Source organism: Natator depressus, chromosome 12 (assembly GCF_965152275.1).
Source record: "Natator depressus isolate rNatDep1 chromosome 12, rNatDep2.hap1, whole genome shotgun sequence".
Classification (NCBI taxonomy): domain Eukaryota; kingdom Metazoa; phylum Chordata; order Testudines; family Cheloniidae; genus Natator; species Natator depressus.
In genome coordinates, this window is record NC_134245.1 from 38,878,846 (window position 1) to 38,899,651 (window position 20,806).

The following is a 20,806-nucleotide window of genomic DNA, read 5'->3' on the forward strand; positions in this document are numbered from 1 at the left end:
CATAAGTTGCAGTGGCATAAATCGTGTCTGCACTAAGGGTTTTCCCAGTGCAGCTACCTGATGGGCAAAACCTCAGGGCCAAATTCTCTGCTGATGTAAACTGGCACAGCTCTATTTGGATTCAGCCCCCAGTGTCGACAAGGCCTCAGACAGAGTTGAGCCTGGACACCAATGATCAGATCTGGATCAGGAGATGCCTAACCCCAAGGCTGGGAGTCTTTGGATCTGGATTATGGAGTTTGACTTTCTTTTGTATCAAAGAAGATAAAGGCGGAGAGGATCCTGTTGCAGGCACCAAGGGAAAACACCCTCTGGTGCCACGTTCCCTGCCTTTGGGTGCATCACTCTTCACGCCATCTATCCATCCATTCCCACTCGGATCTGATCCTTCTCAAGGGTGAAATTTGAGTTCTCAGCTTTACAGGGAACACTTTTAAAATAAACACACAGTGACAGGCAGTCCTTGACACTGTGCATAACTATAAGATAGCACCAAGGGACTGAGCTGGTGTGGTCTCAGGACAACCAGGTAACTAACCAATGGGTTAATAAACTCAGAAGGGCCCTGACCTACCACATCCTGCTGCAGTCTCTCATAGCTGGGTTTCTTGGATCTAAGTGTCGCCCCGGGCTGGAGTTCCATCTGGGGAGATGGAGAGTGTGAGTAAAGCCATGGTAAAAGTGTCAGAAATCTCACCCAAGACCTGACATGCAGCATCACCTCAAATTCCAGTTCTGGGCATCCCAAACCACACATCCCAATCCTGAGCTACAGCCCCCTCGGCTATTCTCAATCAATGGTGGGAGAATTTGCCAACAGTTAGAGCCAGGGCAGGGAGTCAGGTGAGCTGGGTTTTATTCCTGGCCATGTCACTGACCCGCTGGGTGGCCTATCCAAGTTTCTTAACCTCTGTCTCCTTCAGTTTTCCCGTCTGTAAATACAGGTATTTGCTGTACCTGTGTTAACTCCGCCCCCTACAGATGGTATCCTGCCATCTTTCCCTCTTTGCACACAGCATATAGAAAATATGCCCCAGCACATTGCTTTTATAACTTAGTGCGTGCATGTCTCCACTACCATGTGCTGCTTTAACACCACACGTACCTTCTCTCTTTTCAAACACAAGGATACTGCAATATGCTAGCTCTGGGTCTAACAATCCACAGAGAATTGGTGGCCACATGGAATCATAAGGCCAGATTCTGTGAGGTGCTAAGCATAAACTGATCACCTGGCACATTCAGGACTTTAATGATGAATGGGGGTGGGGGGGGCGTGTGATTACCTTGTCTACTCAGGAATTTGTAAAATCCTTGTTTCCATGGTGTGCCTGACTGGAAAGCAGGCCCACCACTACACAACTGTCAGTGAGACATTCTTGGGTTTGTGACCGCTAACAGAATGAAGCCCTGTGTTATGATAAGATGATGCCAACTGCCTTTCCGGCTTTCCCAGGGATATCGTGACAGATGCAGAGTTAAGGTGATTTGGGTTCTTTGCTTGATAACTGCATTTAACTTTAACTCTGCATTTCTATGGGTTGCTTTTTGGTTTTTGTTTTGTTTTAACTTTAACATTCTTGAAAGATAATATACACACAGACTTCTGCTCTGGGCCTACAGTCTGTGTACGCCTGGCACCTGCCATTGTGCTGTATAAGCATTGGGTTTCATTGTTGCATTGACCCCTATGCGTTGTGGTGTGCTGCATTGCCTTGCCTCACCTTTCAGTGCCTGGTAGGGGGGTCAGGGCGGTGTTGTGTAGCACTGAGCTCTCTGGCAATAGAGCTGGATGCAGGGCACCGTCATGTGTGGTGTGTCACTCTGTGAGCGAATGAATGGCTCACACACAGACTGCCCACCCACCCCCAGCCTGCTACACACACACACACACACTGCCCGCCCCCCCAGCCTGCTACACACACACACACACTGCCCGCCCCCCCCAGCCTGCTACACACACACACACACTGCCCGCCCCCCCAGCCTGCTACACACACACACACAGCCCGCCCCCCCCAGCCTGCTACACACACACACACTGCCCGCCCCCCCAGCCTGCTACACACACACACACGCACACACACTGCCCGCCCCTCCCAGCCTGCTACACACACACACGCACACACACTGCCCGCCCCCCCAGCCTGCTACACACACACACGCACACACACTGCCCGCCCCCCCAGCCTGCTACACACACACACACACACTGCCCGCCCCCCCAGCCTGCTACACACACACACACACACTGCCCGCCCCCCCAGCCTGCTACACACACACACACACTGCCCGCCCCCCCAGCCTGCTACACACACACTGCCTGCCTGCCCGCCCCCCAGCACATAAACACACAGCCTGACACCCCCCTCCACACATACCCCCCTGCCTGCCACACCCCCACACACACACCCCCGCCAGCTCCCTCCCAGCTTGCGACGCACACAGCCCCCCGCGGCCTGGTGCCGCTGGCCCTTTAAGGCCGGCCGGGTGCGGGCGGGGCGGCCCCGCTCCGGGAGGCTGTCGCGTTCCGATGATGTCACACAATGGCCGCCCTGCGCCGCCGCCGCGAGTAGAGGCCCCGTCCCGCGCCGCCCGCGCCGAGAGCCGGAGCCGCCTCCCCCACCCGCCTCCGAGGCGCTGCCGCCCCCCCGCCCCCGCCCAGGTGAGGAGCCGCGGGGCGGCCTAGCCGCCGGGGGGGGCCCCAGGGAGCCGGGCGCCTGGGGGGGCCGCGCCGGGCTCCGGCCCCCGGGCAGCGGGAGGGGCTGGGCCCTCGGCGCGGGGCGGGCCCGACTCCCAGGATGGAGGGCGGGGCGAGGGCCTGACCCCACGTGGGGATGGCGGGGGCGCCGGAGGGGCTGGGGGGAGCCTGACCCTGAGGTGGGGGCCACAGGGGGGCTCTGCCCCCGGGGCTGGGAGCCGGGCGGCATTGGGGGGGGCCCTCCTCCCGCAGGGGCGAGGGACAGCGGCGCGGATCTGGTCCCCCTGCCCAGGCCGGGGTCGAAGGGAGGAAGCTGTGTGGAGAAGCGGGGGCCTGCGGGGTGAACGGGCTCGGGGGTGGGCGTGGGGGGTGAGGAGGAGAGGGATGGGGCATTGGGGGGCTGCAGCAGGGCCGGCCTAGGGTGGGGTCGCAGGCAGCTCTCACCGTGGGTGGGCAGTGGCGGGTTAGGGCAGGGCTGTGCTGCATGTCCGGGGTTCTCAACTTTTTTTTCTCTGAACCCCCCCCCAACCCACCCACCCACCCCCAGCCTGCCCCAATGTGCTGTAAAAACTCCACAGCCCACCTGTGCCACAGTCACTGGTTTTCTGCAGAAAAAAGCCAGGGACAGAGTTAAGAGGTAGCAGGCAGGATATTTGCCTGCGACCCCGAGAAACTACATGGCTCAGGCGTTGGCTTCAGCCCTGGGTGGCAGGGCTCAGGGCCCCGGGCTTGAGCTCCATACCATGGGGCTTTGGCTTTCTACCCTGGCCCCCAGCAAGTCTAATGCGGGCCCTGCTTGGTGGCCCCCCTGAAACCTGCTCGCCCCCCGCCTCCTCTCCCCAGGGAGCCCCGGACTCCTGGTTGAGAACCCCAGCTGTACGGTGAGCTGCCCCAAGTGGCTAGGTGTAGGTGGTATCTGGAGAAGGTAAGGGTCTGAGCTAGCATGCCCACTGGTAAATATATGGGGAGATGATGGATTATTTAAACTGGACAGTTTGTTCAGAATTGTGGATAGATGCAAAGTGCCCTTAAGAGAGGCAACGGGAAAAGCTTTACTGATGAAAACCCTTCAGGGCTGTCTGGAAAACATGCACTCTGGAAATCCAGATGCTGCTCTCTATGCTTTTAATGCATAATGTTTTACATCTAAACTTGTTTTTCTCTTGTCGCTCCTAGTGACATTGCATTGTGGATTTGTTTTAGAATGAATTTTGCATATTAGGAATATAGGTGTTGTGTTACTGAACTCATAAATTAGATGCTCTAACCCTTTTGTTTAGAAAGGTAGTCTTTGCAATAGAGATATCTATGCCCTGTTGGGTTGTTTCATCTGCACAGTGAAACAGTAGCACTAAAGCCTCTCCATGGTATAGCTGTAACCATGTTAGCAGCAGCTGTATTTCAAAACTCTAGTTTCTCGGTTGAGTTCCCTGAGCCGTGTGGACAGGGTTTTTTCCTCGGAATTGTGCTGCAGTTGCTCACTGACTTGATTTTCAGACAAATCTGTCAGCAGTGGTTCAACTGTTTTGAAACAATTGTTACTAGCACTATTCCAGCAGTAGCATGAACTAGGGCAAATGTGTGAATTCTTTCTCCTGATCTTTATAGGGTTTGTTCAGAGTGTGGAAAGAGGGTAAGATCTTTTCCTAGTGTAAACAAACCCTTAACAACCATCTCACTCAACTTATTTTAATGCTGTTTAACTCTGAAACCGAATTATTAATGAATAATGTACTTATTAAGCTAAAAAAATTCATTTATTCTCTGTAGTTAGACTAATGTGCCAATAGTTTAAAGTGGGAATTCCACAGATTACAGATACTAGAAAAGCTTTGCATGGTCCAACAGTAGCAGCTACAAGGTTATGGGAGAGGTAAACTAAAGGAGAACCCTAACAATTGTTTCAGCAGCCAGGGGGTTACCTCTCCCACAACCTCCCCGCTGTACTGAGGAGGGGTGTCTTCTAATTGTTTCTCACTCAACTTCTGTTTTATAAGGTGTCCTTCTCTCCAGGGCCTGCCTCTGTTGCTCAGAGCTCTCTGAAGTCCCCAAAATGAAATTGACCTGTTGCTCTGATGGCTCATGGAATTCCAATATTGAAATTGACAATACTCTAATCAGGTTCCACTTTGCTGTAGTTCAGAGAGCCAGTTGCAGAGATGCTGGAGCTGAGGGAGGAATTACTTCATGGGCTTATACTTTGTTCATGTTTGGACGATTTTGTTTTCAATCATGATGGTTAACTCTTTCTTTCTTTCTTTTTTTTTTTTAAATGAAAGCTTAGGTTTTGTGGAAATTGATGACATTTGCCCAAGAAAGCTTTTCTATTAGTCCTGGGAGACTGGATTTTTCAAACCTTTGCATAAATAGATTTTAGTGTATCTAGGACAAAATCATTTTCAGCATGGTTACAGAAAGAAGCATTCTTCAGACCTGATGACAGCAAGTTACTGTTTTCAGCACCAGTTCAGTGGACTTACTGCTAACAGATTGTTTTCAGCAACTGGTCAGTTTGCTATTGTAGGCAGAGCTTAACTTTCTGTAGATTTAATTGAATATACTACTTAAATAGTTGTGCCTTTTAACCAGTTTCTGTCAAATACTGCTCAAATAGTGGAATTTTCCTTCTGCAGAAAGAGAGCTCTAGCGACAGATTTTGATTAACACCTATTTTAAGACCGCTTGTCCAAATAAGAAACATACATCTCCAGCCATTTAAAACGTCTTTGTTAAAACTGGATAAATTCTGCCCTTAGGGTCATGTGCACAGCTCCTGTTGATTTCACTGAGATATGCATAGAGCAAGAGAGGACAGAATTTAGCACTATTTCTTGTAAAAGGCATTGGCAAGGGCCCTGAGCCCCGAATACTAAGCTACCTTAAATTCCATTGTTCTTATTTTCTCTCTAAACTGTTTCCCATATATATTTCTGTCTAAACTATTTCCCTTATACACTTGTTAACTCCACACAATGAGGGCAACAGTGTTAGTTAGAATCCAGCCCCTCTGTTCAGTGTACTTGTCAAACTGTGCTGCAGTAACTCAAGAACGTGAGTACTAACCTCAGGGCAGACCGTTAAGAAGTGGGTCACAAACCCCAAATTGGATGAGAATTCTATACTCAGTTTTCCCCAACCATTTATTAAGTGTAAACTCCTCAGGCACCATAATAACGTAACCATGAAGTCACACACAGTCCCCTTGGGTATTCTGATCTATCTTGCCATCCAGGTATCCTTGCCCTTGTGGTAGATAGTCTCTTGCATCAAAATTTACAGCAATATTCAGTGTTGTATTCAGGTCCCAGGATATTAGAGAGACAAGGTGGGATGAGGTAATATCTTTTATTGGACCAACTTTTGTTGGTGAGAGGGACAAATTGAACTCTTGTAAGCTCGAAAGCATGTTTCTGTCACCACCAGAAGTTGGTCCAATAGAAGATATTACCGCACCTCCCTTGTCTCTCCTTCGACAGCGTTACTTTTCCAGACAGTAGAAGTTGAACATAGTCTTGAGCACAGGACCAGAAGCTTGGAATTTCTGAGTTCTCATCTAGGCTCTTTGCCTTGGGCAAGTCAAAGAGTGCGTCTCAGGTTAAAAATTATGTTTAAAAAAATAACATTCTTATATTATGAACAGTACTTTGACTGATAAAAATGGAAATAATTTTTAAAATCTCTTAATTAGTTAAGATGTTTTTTATTGCATTTGTTTCCATTTCTAAATTTCATTGTGAAATTTCTCATGCATAGCTCCAATGCTGTCTTGTTTAACTTGCAGAAGTGCAGAAGAATACTTTTGTATTTAAAAAAAACCTGTTAAAATGTTTTTGGTTTTTTTTGGGGGGGTGGTGGGGGGGGGTTAAGAACATTTTTATTGGTCTTTGGTTTGGTACAAGTTTATTTTAACATAACCCGAAGAGGGATAAATATGAACAGGCTGCCCTTTTCACCTCTCCTCAGTAAGCAGATCTATTTTATGTACTGTAAAAATGAGGATAACTTAAATACCTGGCAGTGATGGCATGAGGATTAGTTCATATTTACATCTAAAAACCTACATTAAAACAAACTGAGTTTGCAAAGTCAGACACTCAAAAGTTAGGAGATGCCAGAACTCAGGTTGTCTGTGCAGCCTTCATTTTACCACGTCATGCATCTGCGTTATGATAGTCTTTTATGATCACATTCTATTTTCTTTCCTCAGGATATCTGCCTCATTCAGTGTGCACAGGATGGGCCCGCTCTGGGGATGAATCAGGACTGCATAGTGAATGAGGCTTTTTTTCTTTAGCACCCCTGCCTCCTGTGTCACAGATCTGGAACATGTATAGTGAATGAGGCAGGGGATTGCAGGAAAAGAAGAATGGCACTGTAGCAAATTGGATTCTATCCCTGCCTCTGCCACAGAATTCCTATGTGATAGGCAACTCACTTAAACCAAAGTTTCCATAGGTAGCCATTGTGTGTTCCTCGTTTTCTGGGTACCCAACAAGAGACACTTAGGGTCAAAGTTGCGGAAATGCTGAGCACTCACAGTTACAGCTAAGGTCACTGGGAGCTCTGCTCTGAATAGGCAGACCCTTGGCATCTCAAATTGGGGACCGTACATTAGTGTCACACTTTTGACTTCACCCTTCTGCAGTCAGGTCAGCCAGTTTCCTCCTTTATGTTGCCTGGCGTGGAGGGAGGAAAGCAGAGGCTTTGAAAGCACAGGAGAGACAGCCTCCCTGCTTTCAGTTCTGGTGTCACGACCGTTGGCAGCAAGGGAGGTGCAATTGCAGGGAAGGTCCTGCTCAGCTCCTGCAGCCTTGCGAAGGAACACGTTCAGTTGCTCTTTGGGGATAACACACGCACAGTCCAGTCACATGTAGAATCTGTGAAGGGATGCAGAATGCTCAGTAAAGACAGAATCTTAGGAGAATTTAGCTACCAAAGTCTAGCAAGTCTCAACTGAGCATATGTGAACTAGATTTTTTTCAAAGGCTTATAACGTGGCCAAATGTAGGTGAATTTTTATGAGGACGGCAAAAGGTTCATCCCTGGCATCAGAACAACCCTGTCTGCCAAATTTAAAATCCCAGATCCAATGCATGAAGGCATTTTTTTAACTTGAGTGAAACCAACATTTTTCTATAATCCCATTCTCAGAAACAACTGAAATGTTTTAGATGAAACTTTCAGAAGAAAAAAATCCCAGCCTGGTTCAAGAACTGATTCAGGTTAAAGTTTGGCAAAGTTACAGGCAACTGAAAACAGGGTTTTCTAATGGAAAAAGTCAGGCAACCTTCAACAGAGGTGGCCCCACCCATAAATTATAAAGTGGTTTTGAAGTGCTGTAAATTGAAGGTAGTATTTATTAATTGGTTTATTGCCACATAACTCTAGGTTATAAGTCTTGTAGCATTATATGTGGATTTGTAGTTCTCAAAAAAAAAAAAAAATTCCCTTTGTATTTCTCGCAAATTTGCCTTTAACCCGTTATAAATAGGGCCAATTTTGTAGGTCAGAGTTATTCCTTTTCTTTGAACAGATTTGTTTAGTTCACCTCCACTATATCAGCAAGGCTCTCAGGCAGTCACAATGCAGCTCTTCCTGTCCTATCATACTTCTGTAATAGTGCTCCAAATAAAGCTGTTGCGATGTTAGCACAGCTTCCTCGCTTGCTTTCCCTCCAGTCCTCTGGACCTGTTTGGGGAATCTGAGACCTCAGAGACAAATGTGTCATCTAGGGCCGAGGCATCTCCACGTCGACCAGGGCAGGGTTGATTGATTGCTGTGGTAAGGTGGTAAATGCTGTCAGTCTAAACTTCTTGGAATAAAATTTGGGCTGGGATTGTCACTAGCCTTCCTTTCACTGAAAGAACAACAGTTAGAGGCCTACAAGGAGAATGGTGGCCACTGCTGTCCCCATGTTAGTATAAAAAATTGTCACACCATTTTATCTCCCCACTTTTTTCCTGGTTCTAGTTCCACCTTGTGATTCTTACGGTGGGTTTTCTTGATTTCCATATAGTTGCTTGTAGCATAATAATCACAGCATTCCTTCGTCTTGGCGTAGTTTTTCTATTGTACTGGTGAACTGAGGCAGAGTGCTGGCCATGGAGATTGACCAGCTGGCTGAACCGAGCGCCCTCTGCGTATCCACGTAACAGCAGGCAGTGCAAGCTTCCCATGTGCGCTGCCTCATCAAAGCAGCTTTAGAAATGACCCAACAGAGGAGGTCTGAGGCCTGTTGCTGAGGATCGGTATGGGGAAACTTGCAGTGCTGTTGCTGGGAAGCAGGAAATATGTAGTGAACTAACATGAACGCTCGCCTTCGTGAATGTGATCATTACAGGCAGCACTGGTTTTATATACATTTGTCCCTTCCATCACTTCTTAGTGGAGCTCGACGGAGGAGAGGGATGTACCAGGGCTCGACTGTATTCCTGTTGTAGTTTTAGTAACAGCCAGCAGAGGTGAACGTTTATACTCAGCAGCTAAATTGATAAAATGAGCACAAGACGTTTTCCCCCACTCCCTTCACGTCCCCTAATCTGCATCCTCTTTCTAAACAACTTATTTGCAGTAGGTCAGAAAACAAATAAATTCCCCTAACTCATCTTTGCTTGACAGTTTGTACATTTCTCCAGGCTTGTTAATGTTGACCTTTTATGTGAGATGTAACAAATTGTAAGTAAATTGCCATGCATGTGCTGGAAAGGGTAATTTCGAAGGCAGTTAGATAATTAAAATTGTCATAGAACTGTTCTTACAGAAAGTAACAATTTGTGACTGACATTTGAGTTCAGCATCAACCTTTAAATGTTTTTAAAAGCACAATTTATTTGAAATCTGCCCCATAATGTACTTAACTGCCCAGAGCTGCAATTAGCAGGAGGAAATTAGCTATGTTATTATTGATCTTTTAATTTCTTAATAAAATCACAAAGTTGGTCATTTGAGGAAGATCTGTGTGCTGAGAAACACTAGAAGCTGCTACTAGGGCTAAAATGTGTCTTTACCATAATCTCAGTGGTAAACTGGGCTGACTGGGGGTGACAGCGATCCATGCAGGATGGGGGGGCTGCTGGAAGAAGGCACAAAAACAAAAGTGGGAGAAAATTAAGGCTCTCTTGTTCCTGTTTTTAACAGATGAGTAAACTGAGAAACCCAAGCTAAGCAACGTGCCCAAGCCAACACAGCAAATCAGTAGCAAGGATTGGAATTCCAGAGTTCCTGGTTTCCTACCCTGGGCTCTAACTACTGACCCATGTTGCCTGTAACACCCTTCCTGTCCCATTTCAGAGCTGAGATCCCAAATTCCATAATAAGCAGCCAGGGTCTGGTGTTTAAAATTCTGAGACTTGTTGTTGTTGCTTTTTTCCATCTTAAAATCTATTTAGATTTCATGGCAGTATGCTTGATCACTGGAGACCTAGCATGCCCCTGTCATAGTCTATTGCCTACTTCTAAGGTAAATGGCAGCCTTTTTTGCTACAGTCTGGGTCAAAGAAACTCAGTAGGGAAGAGTGAGTGAGCTAGTTGTGGATCAGGAGAGGAGAAAATACTGCTCAGCTGACTGGTGGTGGTAACTCTTTTTTCACACAGAAGTAGAATTAATGGATACAAACTGTTTGAAGGAGACATGGGCGGTCTCCTTAGAGAAGCTCCCTTCTGCCTGGTTTAATATAATATTTTGTATATGTAGCATCTTTCATCTAAAGAGTTTAAAAGTAATCAGTGAAAGTCTGGCACTTTATGCAGCTCTCAACTGCAGTTGTTCCACAAAGTGAACAAGCTTTCAGGGATCTATAATGGAGAAGACTGAATTGAGTGAAGCATGATACATATTTTGGGGGATGGAATCGGTCTGTGAGAGAAATTTAATAAAACTGATTTCAATCCCATGATTTTTCTTTCAGCCATAAAGCTACCTTAACAAGCCCAGTACCAGTTCTCCTCTTGACTTCTAACCTCTGCCTCCTGCCCTCCCAAACCTCCATGATTACAGAACACTTTCACAAAGACAAGTCAGACTATGTGTGCGTGTGTGTGTGTGTGTGTGTGTATATATATATATATATATATATATATATTTTTTTTAAATTAATGGTGAATTGAGTACTTTGGAAGAGCGTCAGATTGACAATACTGGGAATTGAAGGCCTCTGTTTAATCATCCCATAGGTACAGGACGGAGAACTACAGTACACACTTCCCCATGCTACACCATTAGTTTGCCTCTCCAGCGTTTTGGAGGAGTAACCTCTATACCCTGTTTAGACCCATGCCCATTCAGTCCTTGGCTTCTTCTGAGACTGCCAACTGGTGCCAGTTATTGTGATCTGGTGGTATGTACTTTGTTCAGAGGGTTAAGGTAACTGCATAGAGTACCAAACAGCTATCAGATGGTAACAACTGTACTTGGAGGTCAGAGGACTTATACCTCATTACCAGTTCCCTGGGCCATCCAGTCCCCTATAAAGTCAGCCTTCTCCTTTGTGGAACACAAATGCGTTTGATGTATTACTTCTGAAATACCTTCTGCCTTGCCTCTTGTCATTACTGTACTTATCTTTTCTATCATAAGCAGAGACCTAATTTTTAAATGTTCTTATGGACCACACAAAAAAGACACAATAGAGCACATGGACATATTTGAAATAGAAACATTTACTTAAAGATATTTTAGATACAGTGTTACTATGTAGAGAGGGGGGTGCTTAGTCATAGTTTTGCATTCTAAATTTAACTTTATTCAAAATTTCTTAATAATCTAAATCAGTCACACACACATACAGTTTTTGTTTTGTCTTTGCTCTGGCCAGTATATATAGCTGCTTTTACCAAAGTTCATAACCTGGAACACAGCTTGTAATCGGAGGAGCTGCAACATCCATTGCTCCCATTTACTTCAGATAGATTTTTGGGTACTGAGCACTTCTGAAATCAGACCTTGTTTGTACAGCACTCACCAACCTCTTGATGAAATACAGCTACCTCTGGGGTGGAACGCAGCAGCCATTTTACACCAGCAGTGCTGTCTGCCGCTTTTAGAAGGAGATGTGAAAAATGACTTACGCAGTTGAAATGAGAGGGGAATTACTTTATGTAGACAGAATGTGATTATCTTGGATCTTTAACCATGTCTGGTTAGGTCTTGTATTTTACATGTCATCCTAAAGCTGCGGCATATCACCGCGCTGAGGTTCTAGTGAAGTATTGTCCTCCAGGGAAGAGTACCACACCGTTTCTTGCAGCATCTGGAATTTTTTGGGGAAGTCGCCTATCCAAGTAGTGATCTGGCCTGACCCTGTGTAGCTTGGAAAAGCAGGTGAAATCCTTATCCAAGATTGTATCTGTGCATGCACAAGGTGTAGCATCCCATTTAACCAGTCAGTCTGGGACAATACTGAAATAAACAATTTAAGCTGTTTGGATATTTAAACTTCTTTCATTCTGTGGAGTAAGCTGAGACCATACATTCAGGCAACACCTCCTCCAGTAGAAAGATACAAGCTGTATTCCTGTATTTTATGAGGACAAGGTTTTTGTTCCACATACTAAACGTACTGTGTTTGCCCTTAGCAGACTACCAAGTACTGATGGATGTTTCCGACAGTCTTGAGCAACACCCCTGCTCTCCCGAGGAGGAGGACCAGCAACTCTCAGACGACGAAATCCTGAAAGAGAGTGGCTCAGATCGGGAACTGGATGGAGAGGGTCATGGCAACATTCTGGAGGAAGAGGAAGAGGAGGATGCAGTCAGGGGACTGAGTCAGGGCGAAGAGGAGAACCACTCGGATGAGGAGGACCACTTAAGTGAAACCAAGTCCCAGGACTCTGACAGTAATGAGCAGAGCAGGGAGCTGAAGAGCTCCCCGTGTCTCAGGGAGGAGGAGGAGGACCGGACAAATGACCTTGGAGACGAAGCATCCTCTGTCACCCGGGAACTGGATGAGCATGAATTGGACTATGATGAGGAAGTTCCCGAGGAGCCAAGTGCGGCTGTTCCAGAGGATGAGGCCGAGAAGGCGGGGGGTGAGGATGACGAGGAGGAGGAGAAGGGAGATGATGCACCTGAGGATGAGAAGAAATCGAACAGTAAAAGCGATGATGAAAAGGATGGCCAGGATCCTCTCAAAGAGAAGAAGAAAGAGGAAGATGATGGAGAAATTGATGATGGCGAGATTGATGTAAGTTTGAGTTATCCTTAGACAGGGGACGGAATTCAACAAGCCTGTGTGGGTTGGGGAAATCTGTTGTTCTGCCCTTGGATTCAGAATTAGCTGGCTCTTAGGCTGTCGTGCCCTGAACATCTGTCATATTTGATGTGAATATCTTCAGTAGCTTTTTTTGGGCCTAATTTATGGCCTATAACTACTGTAGGCTCTCAAACTGTCCATCACTGCCCATCCCTCACACACTCAGGTTATGCCCCAGCATATATATGAGGTGCACACTTCTGAAAAGGAAGGTCTGCTGTGTACTTAATTGTGACTTCCGTTGCTGTGTACTCTGGAAAACCCTGTTGCGCACAACATCTGTAAAGATCTCAAGTAAACTTGGTCCTGATCAGTGCACAGGGTCTCCAGAGCTTCAGCTTTCTACCTTTGCTCACAAAGGACTTTTGGGTAATGCTAGCACCTAGTTAGCCAGCCACATGCTAGGCGCTTACAAGCTATGCCATCACTTGTACATTGTTAACCTACCAGGCTCTAATGGCTCCTGCAGATGGGATGTCTGGCATGTGTGGCAAACCCATGTGCTTAAAATAGATTGTATTGTTTGTATGCAGTAGTGCCTTAAAACCCTAGTCATGGGTCAGGACCCCATTGTGCTAGGCACTGTACAAACACATAACAAAAAGAGCTGACAATCGAAGTAAGTTGTTGTCTGACATTTTGGTGATGCACGCTTCCTGTGGTGACCTATCCGAGTTTGTACTCAGAAAGGCAAAGTGACTGATCCCATTAGGAATTGTGGTCAGTAGTGCTTACTTAGTACTTTGTGCCTGGATTGCTGTATAGCAGCACTCATCAGTCACCGTGTGCAATATTAGTGCCATTTTACAGGTGGAGGAGAATGAGTTGGTGGTGAAATGACTTTCTCAGTACCACAGATCAGGGACTAGAACCCTTCCTATGGGCTCCCAGTCTTGAGTTTCGACCACACTTCACTCTGACTACTGGGAATGTAAGACAGCATTTAAAATATAAAAGCCAAGTGGTTAGCATTAATTCCTCTATGTCAGAGATCCAAGTGCAATTTCTTGGCTCTGTTTCTTGTTCCCCATGCAAAAGGTGCAACTGGGCAGGGAAAGTTTGTCACTGCAGCACCTCTCGATAATCAAGCAAGGAAGCAATGGCTTTGGGAAGGAGTCATTTCTAGTCCTACTCAGCCAAGGAAGGTTACCCAAATCTGAGAGCTAGGAGGGCAGGGTAGAAAAGTAAGAGGTTCTTCACTGACGATTAAGGGACAGGAAGTTAATTGGAGGAGACGTGCAAAATAATCGTCTGTCATTTTAGTTTGTTTCCCAGTTGGGCTGCAGCTGGCAGTGGCGTTTTCTGAAAGAGGTTCATAGCTGAATGGAAACTGTAGTAGACCGGCGTTGGCTGAAGTTAGCGTAGAACCCAAATTATGCATTGATGTCTGGCTGAACTACTTCTACTGTAGTAAAACGTTCAGGAAACTGGGGTGAATGACAGAGGATTTAGCTTATTAGGGCTTTTTCAAAGAAACCTCAAGTCCTTTTTTAATCCAGTAGAAGTGTGTCCTAAATCTTGTAGGTAGAATACAGTAACAAAATTGATCTTTCCTGCATTGACCACCTGTTTTCATGTTTAATCACGTGATGCTTTGGCTAACTCATTGGTCAGGATCACAAGTTTCCTCTTATGTTCTGCTCACTGTGGAAGGTGATCTCATAAAATACATTCTATATTTTCAAATGACTCAAACGTTCTGACTCAATTTCAATACAGGTTAGACATGGGGTGGGCAAAATACGGCCCACAGGCTGGATGCGGCCCATCGAACATTTCTGTCTGGCCCACCAGGCTCTTTGGCTGCCCCCTCGTGATCTCTGGGCGGCTAAAGTCCCGTGGCGTAGCGGGGCGCTCAGGCAGGCTGTCTGCCTGTTGTGACCTCACGCCGCTCCTGGAAGCGGCCGGCTGCTGCTAGCGTGTCTCTGCGTGCCCCTGGCGGGAGGGGGAAGCAGCACCATCCTCAAAGCTCCCATTGGCCGGAAACTGGCCAATAGGTGCTGCGGGGGTGGTGCTTGTGGGCGCAGGGAGCGAACAGAGACCCACTGCTCTCCTCCCCCCAAGGGGCATGCAGAGACATGCCAGCAGCAGCCTGCCACAGCCGATTCCGGAAGTGGGTGGGGCCATGGCATGCAGGCAGCCTACCTGAGCCCTGCAGCATCGCCGGCTGGGAGCTGCCTGTGGTAAGTGCCTCCCGGCCAAAGCCTACACCTTGCACCCCCTCTTGGACCCCAACCCCCTACCCCAGGTCAGAATCCCCTCCTGCACCCAAACTGCCTCCCAAACCCCACAGCCCCTCCTGCACCCCAACCCCTGCCCCAGCCTGGAGCCCCCTCCTGCACCAAACTCCCTCCCAGAGTCCACATCCGCTCCATTAATATGGTAGAAATGTGCGGCCCATGATGACTTACCAAAATCATTGGAGTGATGCCCCTGCGAAAATTATTGCCCACCCCTGGATTAGACATTTCTGTGTTACCTGAAATCCTTGTGGTGGGAGAACCCAAGCAATTAAATTTAGTGGATCCCTAAAATCATTTCAGAATAACTTTTTTAACATGCATCTTGATACAACACTAAAGCGACTGGGAGTGGCTGGCTCACTACAAAAGCAATTTTCCCTCTATTGGTATTGACACTTCCTCATCAATTATTGGGAGTGGACCACATCTACCCTGACTGAAATGGCCTTCTTAACACTGGTTCTCCACCTGTAGGTAACTCCCTTCTCTTCAGGTGTCAGTATATTTATGCCTGCATCTGTAATTTTCACTCCATGCATCTGAAGAAGTGGATTTTTTACCCACGAAAGCTTATGCCCAAATAAATCTGTTAGTCTTTAAGGTGCCACCAGACTCCTCGTTGTTCATACTAAAGCATTCCTCCCAATTGCTAGGGATTCCTGGGAATGCTGTCCACACGAATATGCAAGATGAATTTGCACTCTGAATGGCTTTCATACATTAGCTTATAATGAAGATCCCAGCTGTCTGATTCTCGTTAGACCGCACAGAATTAAATACTCTTTTGTTCAAGCACCAGGTTTGCAAAGATTTCACACAATTCTATTGAAAGGAGCTGCATTAAGCTGGCTCTACCATTCACATTATGTTGAATGCAAGACCCATCTTTTTTGGGGGGAGATGTTAATTTGTCTGCAATTTATGCTGTTTGCAGACATTCTTAGTTTGGTGGGGAAGAAAAGCTAGCACAAGATTTAAATATGTACACCATTTGCAGGCATTTTTAAAAAGGAGCTCTGGCCCAAGAGAATCTTGGAAGGAATATAGTGAAAGAGATATTAAACAGTGGGTCCCTGGAGAGCTGGGTTATCCAGAGCCAAGTGGACATTTCTCCTAGTTTCCAGCTATTACGTTGATAAAAATACATAAAACGCTTTCTTCATATAACTTTTCCATGGATGTAATCACTGTAGTTGCTACAGAGATGTCACGGTTGCCAGTGAGAGGGAAGGTGTCCACAAGACACTCTCTCTATTAAGATGTGTTCCACAGACAGTAGGGAAATATTTGCATCTCTGAGGTAAAGAAGCTGAGAGAGGCAAGATAAGGTTCCAGCACCTTTTTGGGTACATTTACACTGCGCTTCCCAGAATGGGTAGACAGACACACACTAGCTCTGCTTGAGCTAACATGCTACAAATAGCAGTGTAGCCAGGGGTCGCATGGGCAGCAGCTTGGGCTTGTTGATGGAGTATATACTCAGGATGTCCAGATGTGTTTGTGAGCAGGTGGCTTAGCCTGAGCCACTGCCCATGCAACTGCTGGCTACGCTGTTATTTTTAGCATGCTACCTTGAGGAGAGCCAGCACATGTCCATTTGCCCAAGCTGGGAAGCATGCTCCCAGCTGCATTGTAGACATACCCTTAGTCGGAACAGCTGTCATTCTTGCCCCTTGTGCCTTTGATGTCGCTTGTCACATGCATATTTTCTCTCCACTGGACCCCTTTTAAAAAAAACCTCCCTTTGACCTGACAAATCCAAGTGGCTAAAAGCTTTTTCCGAAAGGGTTTCCTTTGAGAACAAAAGCAAAGGCCTGCTCTGTGAAGCTACGCTTGTTTTATTCTGTGGACATACATTTCTTTTCATAAATCATATTTTGATGTCTAATCTTCCAGGATGACTAATCTTGAAGGCAATTTAGAGAGCTTCTACGCGATCCATCTTCCTAAGTTTCTCCCTGTGCTGTATCCTGGCTCTCAGTTTATGCCAAGTTCCATTATAAGCCATGCTGGTTTGTGAGTCAACACTGAACTCCTGAGCAGTGTTAAAAAATAAAAGGGTAGGAATGGTGGAGAAGGGAGTGTGACTTAACTGCTGCAACAGGGGACTATGAAAACAACAGACCTAACTTCCTCCCTGAAAGGCTGTTCAAGAGATTGTCACTACACATGATAAAGAGGCATATTCAAGTGGGTGTTATAACACAGCAATTGTCCTCCAGAACTTAATATGTAGGTTCCCAACATCTGTCTCAGCTCTCCTCACCAGTCACTCTTTCGGGCTGGTCTGTATACAAGAGTCACAGCATTGTAATTAAACGTGCATTTTTAAATTGATAAACCAAAGGAGGGACTCAAGATAAATCAGTTGATTTCAGAGTGTTCACTTGGGTTTGCCCCAGTTTAACTAAAACTATTTTAAAACATGGAAAATGGGTGCATCTTAGAATCTGAAGCCTTGTCTAGGTACTAAGAAGCTCTTGATTCTTGCAGGATTTCCAGTCTCCCCTGGAACACTAGAATTAATACCCTCCCTACCCTTTCTTAGGCATGGGAAGGTCCACAGTGCATATCCCACTGTTATGTTCCCAGTTGCCCCACGACACACATTCCCAGTAACTTTGGAGTTGCTGGCTTTGATTTTACTGTGAAAGAGTCTGTGGTTTTCATGATGACTTGACTCTTTTAAGCATCTGTCCTTCTGTGCCTTGCAGGATGATGATCTGGAGGAGGGAGAAGTTAAAGATCCCAGTGATAGGAAAGTGAGGCCGCGTCCCACCTGCCGATTCTTCATGAAAGGTAACAATATACTACAGCAGAGGGAGTGAATCGAGCACTCCTTGGCTTCTCTTGTTCAGTTGTGCAACTGTTATACTACTAGTCACATGAGGCATGTTGTCCCAGACATCACTCAGTATCACCTTTCTTTTCCATGGTGGCCAAGTGCTGATTCTACGCAAAGCCAACATGCAAAATATGTAAAAATTGTTCTGTCTTAAGTGCAGAATTCCTCAAATAAAGGATGACTTACCGCACCTTGAAATAAAATTCTTTTCAGACATCCTCTTAATAATCAAATATTGCTTAAAATGTTTTTAAAATATTACATTTGTACAAATTAGAGATGGAAAATACTCATTTGTTCTTGTGTAGTTCATGCCCGGCTGGAGCAGAATTGTTCCCTGCACTCCAGTATCCAGGTTACTTCTATAAATCTCAAACAATAGGATTCCACTTCTTCCTTTGAGACATTTATTGAAATGTCTTTTATTGAAGACAAGGCTAGAAATAATGTTGCATTTCGCTGTAAATGTTAACTCGGTGTGTCATGTTCCTTTCCTCTCAGCTCCACCAACACAGATCTGCTCTGTATTGCATTTGACTAACAGTGTCTGCCTTTTCTACCAAGCAGTGCGTTGTGTGTAAATGTACTGTTCTGAAATGCAGAACATTTTTAGAAACTGTCCATAAAGAGTTCCAAAGAAGCCCAGTGTTAAAGGCAGACGTAGCATCGGGATTGATTGATTAGGTGAGGAATGATGGTGTCCCTTTTAGCACAAAACGCTGGATTTAGACTGAGTAGGCTACTAGCATAGTCTAGGAAGAGAAGCTTTTTCCCTCAGTGTAGTATATCAAAAGTGTGAGCCCTATTAAAGTATGTGATACAATACAATCTGGATTAATGAAATTTTAATGAAATTTTAGGTCTTTATGGTCTTCATGATAACAGATCATAATGGCAGAGTCCTCACTTAAGGTGATGACACTAAACGCTGGTGGAGGGATTACTGTGACAATCTGTAAGCCTCATCAGAGCCACGTAAAATACAGGACAGCGGAAAGGAGAGTGTGGAACGGGAGCCATGAATCCTGCGACAGGAAGTAGTGCACGCTATTATATTTTAAAAAAAAAAGGCCTGGTAAAACACTGGGGGCAGATAATGTATCAGCATAATTGTTAAAAGTGATTGATGACCAAATATTGATCTCATGTGGAAAATTTGCAGTGATGGATGGATGATTAGAAACTGACCATATGACTGGCCAAATGAAATCTTTCTGCCTTTATCAGAGAAAGGAGACATAACAGAGTGTAGTAACAATCATATTATCTCCCTATTATCACACACGGGCGAAATTCTGCTCTGTGTAATCTAGGATTGCATGAAGGAATGGTAGAAACAGAAACCACTATAACAAGCCGGTTTCAGAGAGGGACGAGGCACACATGATCAGATCACGAGCATCACATATAAAATGATAGGGTCTAAATTAGGTGGGGTCTAAATTCCCACTCAAGAAAGAGATCTTGGAGTCATTGTGGATAGTTCTCTGAGAACATCCACTCAATGTGCAACGGCCGTCAAAAAAGTGAACAATGTTGGAAATCATTAAGAAAGGGATAGATAATAAAACAGAAAATATCGTATTGCCTCTATAAATCCATGGTACGCCCATATCTTGAATACTGCTTGCAGATGTGGTCGCCCCATCTCAAAAAAGTTATACTGCATTGGAATGGGAAAAGGTTCAGAAAAGGGCAACAAAAATGAGCAGCTTCCTTATGAGGAGCGATTTATAAGACTGGGACTTTTCAGCTTGGAAAAGAGACGACTAAGGGGAGATATGAGAGAAGTCTATAAAATCATGACTGGTGTGGAGAAAGTAAATAAGGGAGTGTTGTTTACTCCTTCTCACAACACAAGGACTAGGGGGTCACCAAATGAAATGAATAGGCAGCAGGTTTAAAACAAAAGGAAGTCTTTCTTCACACAACACACAGTCAGCCTGTGGAACTCCTTGCCAGAGGATGTTGTAAAGCCCAAGACTATAACAGGGTTCAAAAAAGAACTAGTTAAGTTCCTGGAGGATAGGTCCATCAATCGCTATTAGCCAGGATGGGCAGGGATGGTGTCTCTAGCCTCTGTTTGCCAGAAGCTGGGAATGAGCAACGGGGCATGGATCACTTGATGACTACCTGTTCTGTTCATTCCCTCTTGGGCACCAGGCTTTGGCCACTGCCGGAAGACAGGAGACTGGGCTAGATGGACTTTTGGTCTGACCCAGTATGGTCGTTCTTATGTTCTTATCCATTATATCATTGAAAAATGCAAGGAGTTTAATCACTTATTGATCATGTATTTCATTGACTACTCAAAATCATTGATACCTTCTGACGTGACTGTCTTTGGAGGACACTGGCAGACCTGGGGATTCCAAAACATCTCAATGAACTCATCACAAATCTCCACTGTCAGTAACAGACCACGGTGCAAACAGCAGCAGGTGATAGCAACTGCTTTTCCACTGGGTGAGACGAGGGCGTATTCTGTCCCCAAGCCTTTTCAACATGTGTGCAGAATTAGTTACGAGACAAGCCCTGGAAGGTTTTGACAAAGTGGAAGGAGCTGGGATTTCGTTAACAGACACCTTTTAACCAGCCTCGGATAGCAGTGCTCTTTGCTACAGCCACTGAGGGAAGGCAACATATGTTGGTGTCTGTTTGACTATCCCTGAATGAGGTGAAAATGAAATGCATGCACATTGACATGATTAACAGAAACAGAATACTCGGACAGTACGATTACGTCAGGTTGTAGAGGCTGTAGAGT

The 20,806-nt window shown here is 45.7% G+C and overlaps 1 protein-coding gene across 8 annotated transcripts in view; it reads left to right on the forward strand.

The window, feature by feature from the left end:
* Nucleotides 1-2,656: 2,656 nt before the first annotated feature.
* The window catches only part of ZC3H18 (zinc finger CCCH-type containing 18), a 58,862-nt gene continuing 40,712 nt past the window's right edge, over nucleotides 2,657-20,806 (forward strand). For 2 of the 8 annotated variants that reach the window (XM_074968899.1, XM_074968900.1), the window contains exons 1-2: nucleotides 12,275-12,882; nucleotides 17,909-17,993. In XM_074968899.1, coding sequence (XP_074825000.1) covers nucleotides 12,292-12,882; nucleotides 17,909-17,993 — 676 coding nt within the window. In that variant the 5' untranslated portion in view covers nucleotides 12,275-12,291. Of the gene's footprint in view, nucleotides 2,666-2,854; nucleotides 2,881-4,313; nucleotides 4,335-5,191; nucleotides 5,208-12,274; nucleotides 12,883-17,908; nucleotides 17,994-20,806 lie in introns of those variants that run through there. The other 6 variants (XM_074968897.1, XM_074968898.1, XM_074968895.1 and 3 more) reach the window with 6 other exon arrangements.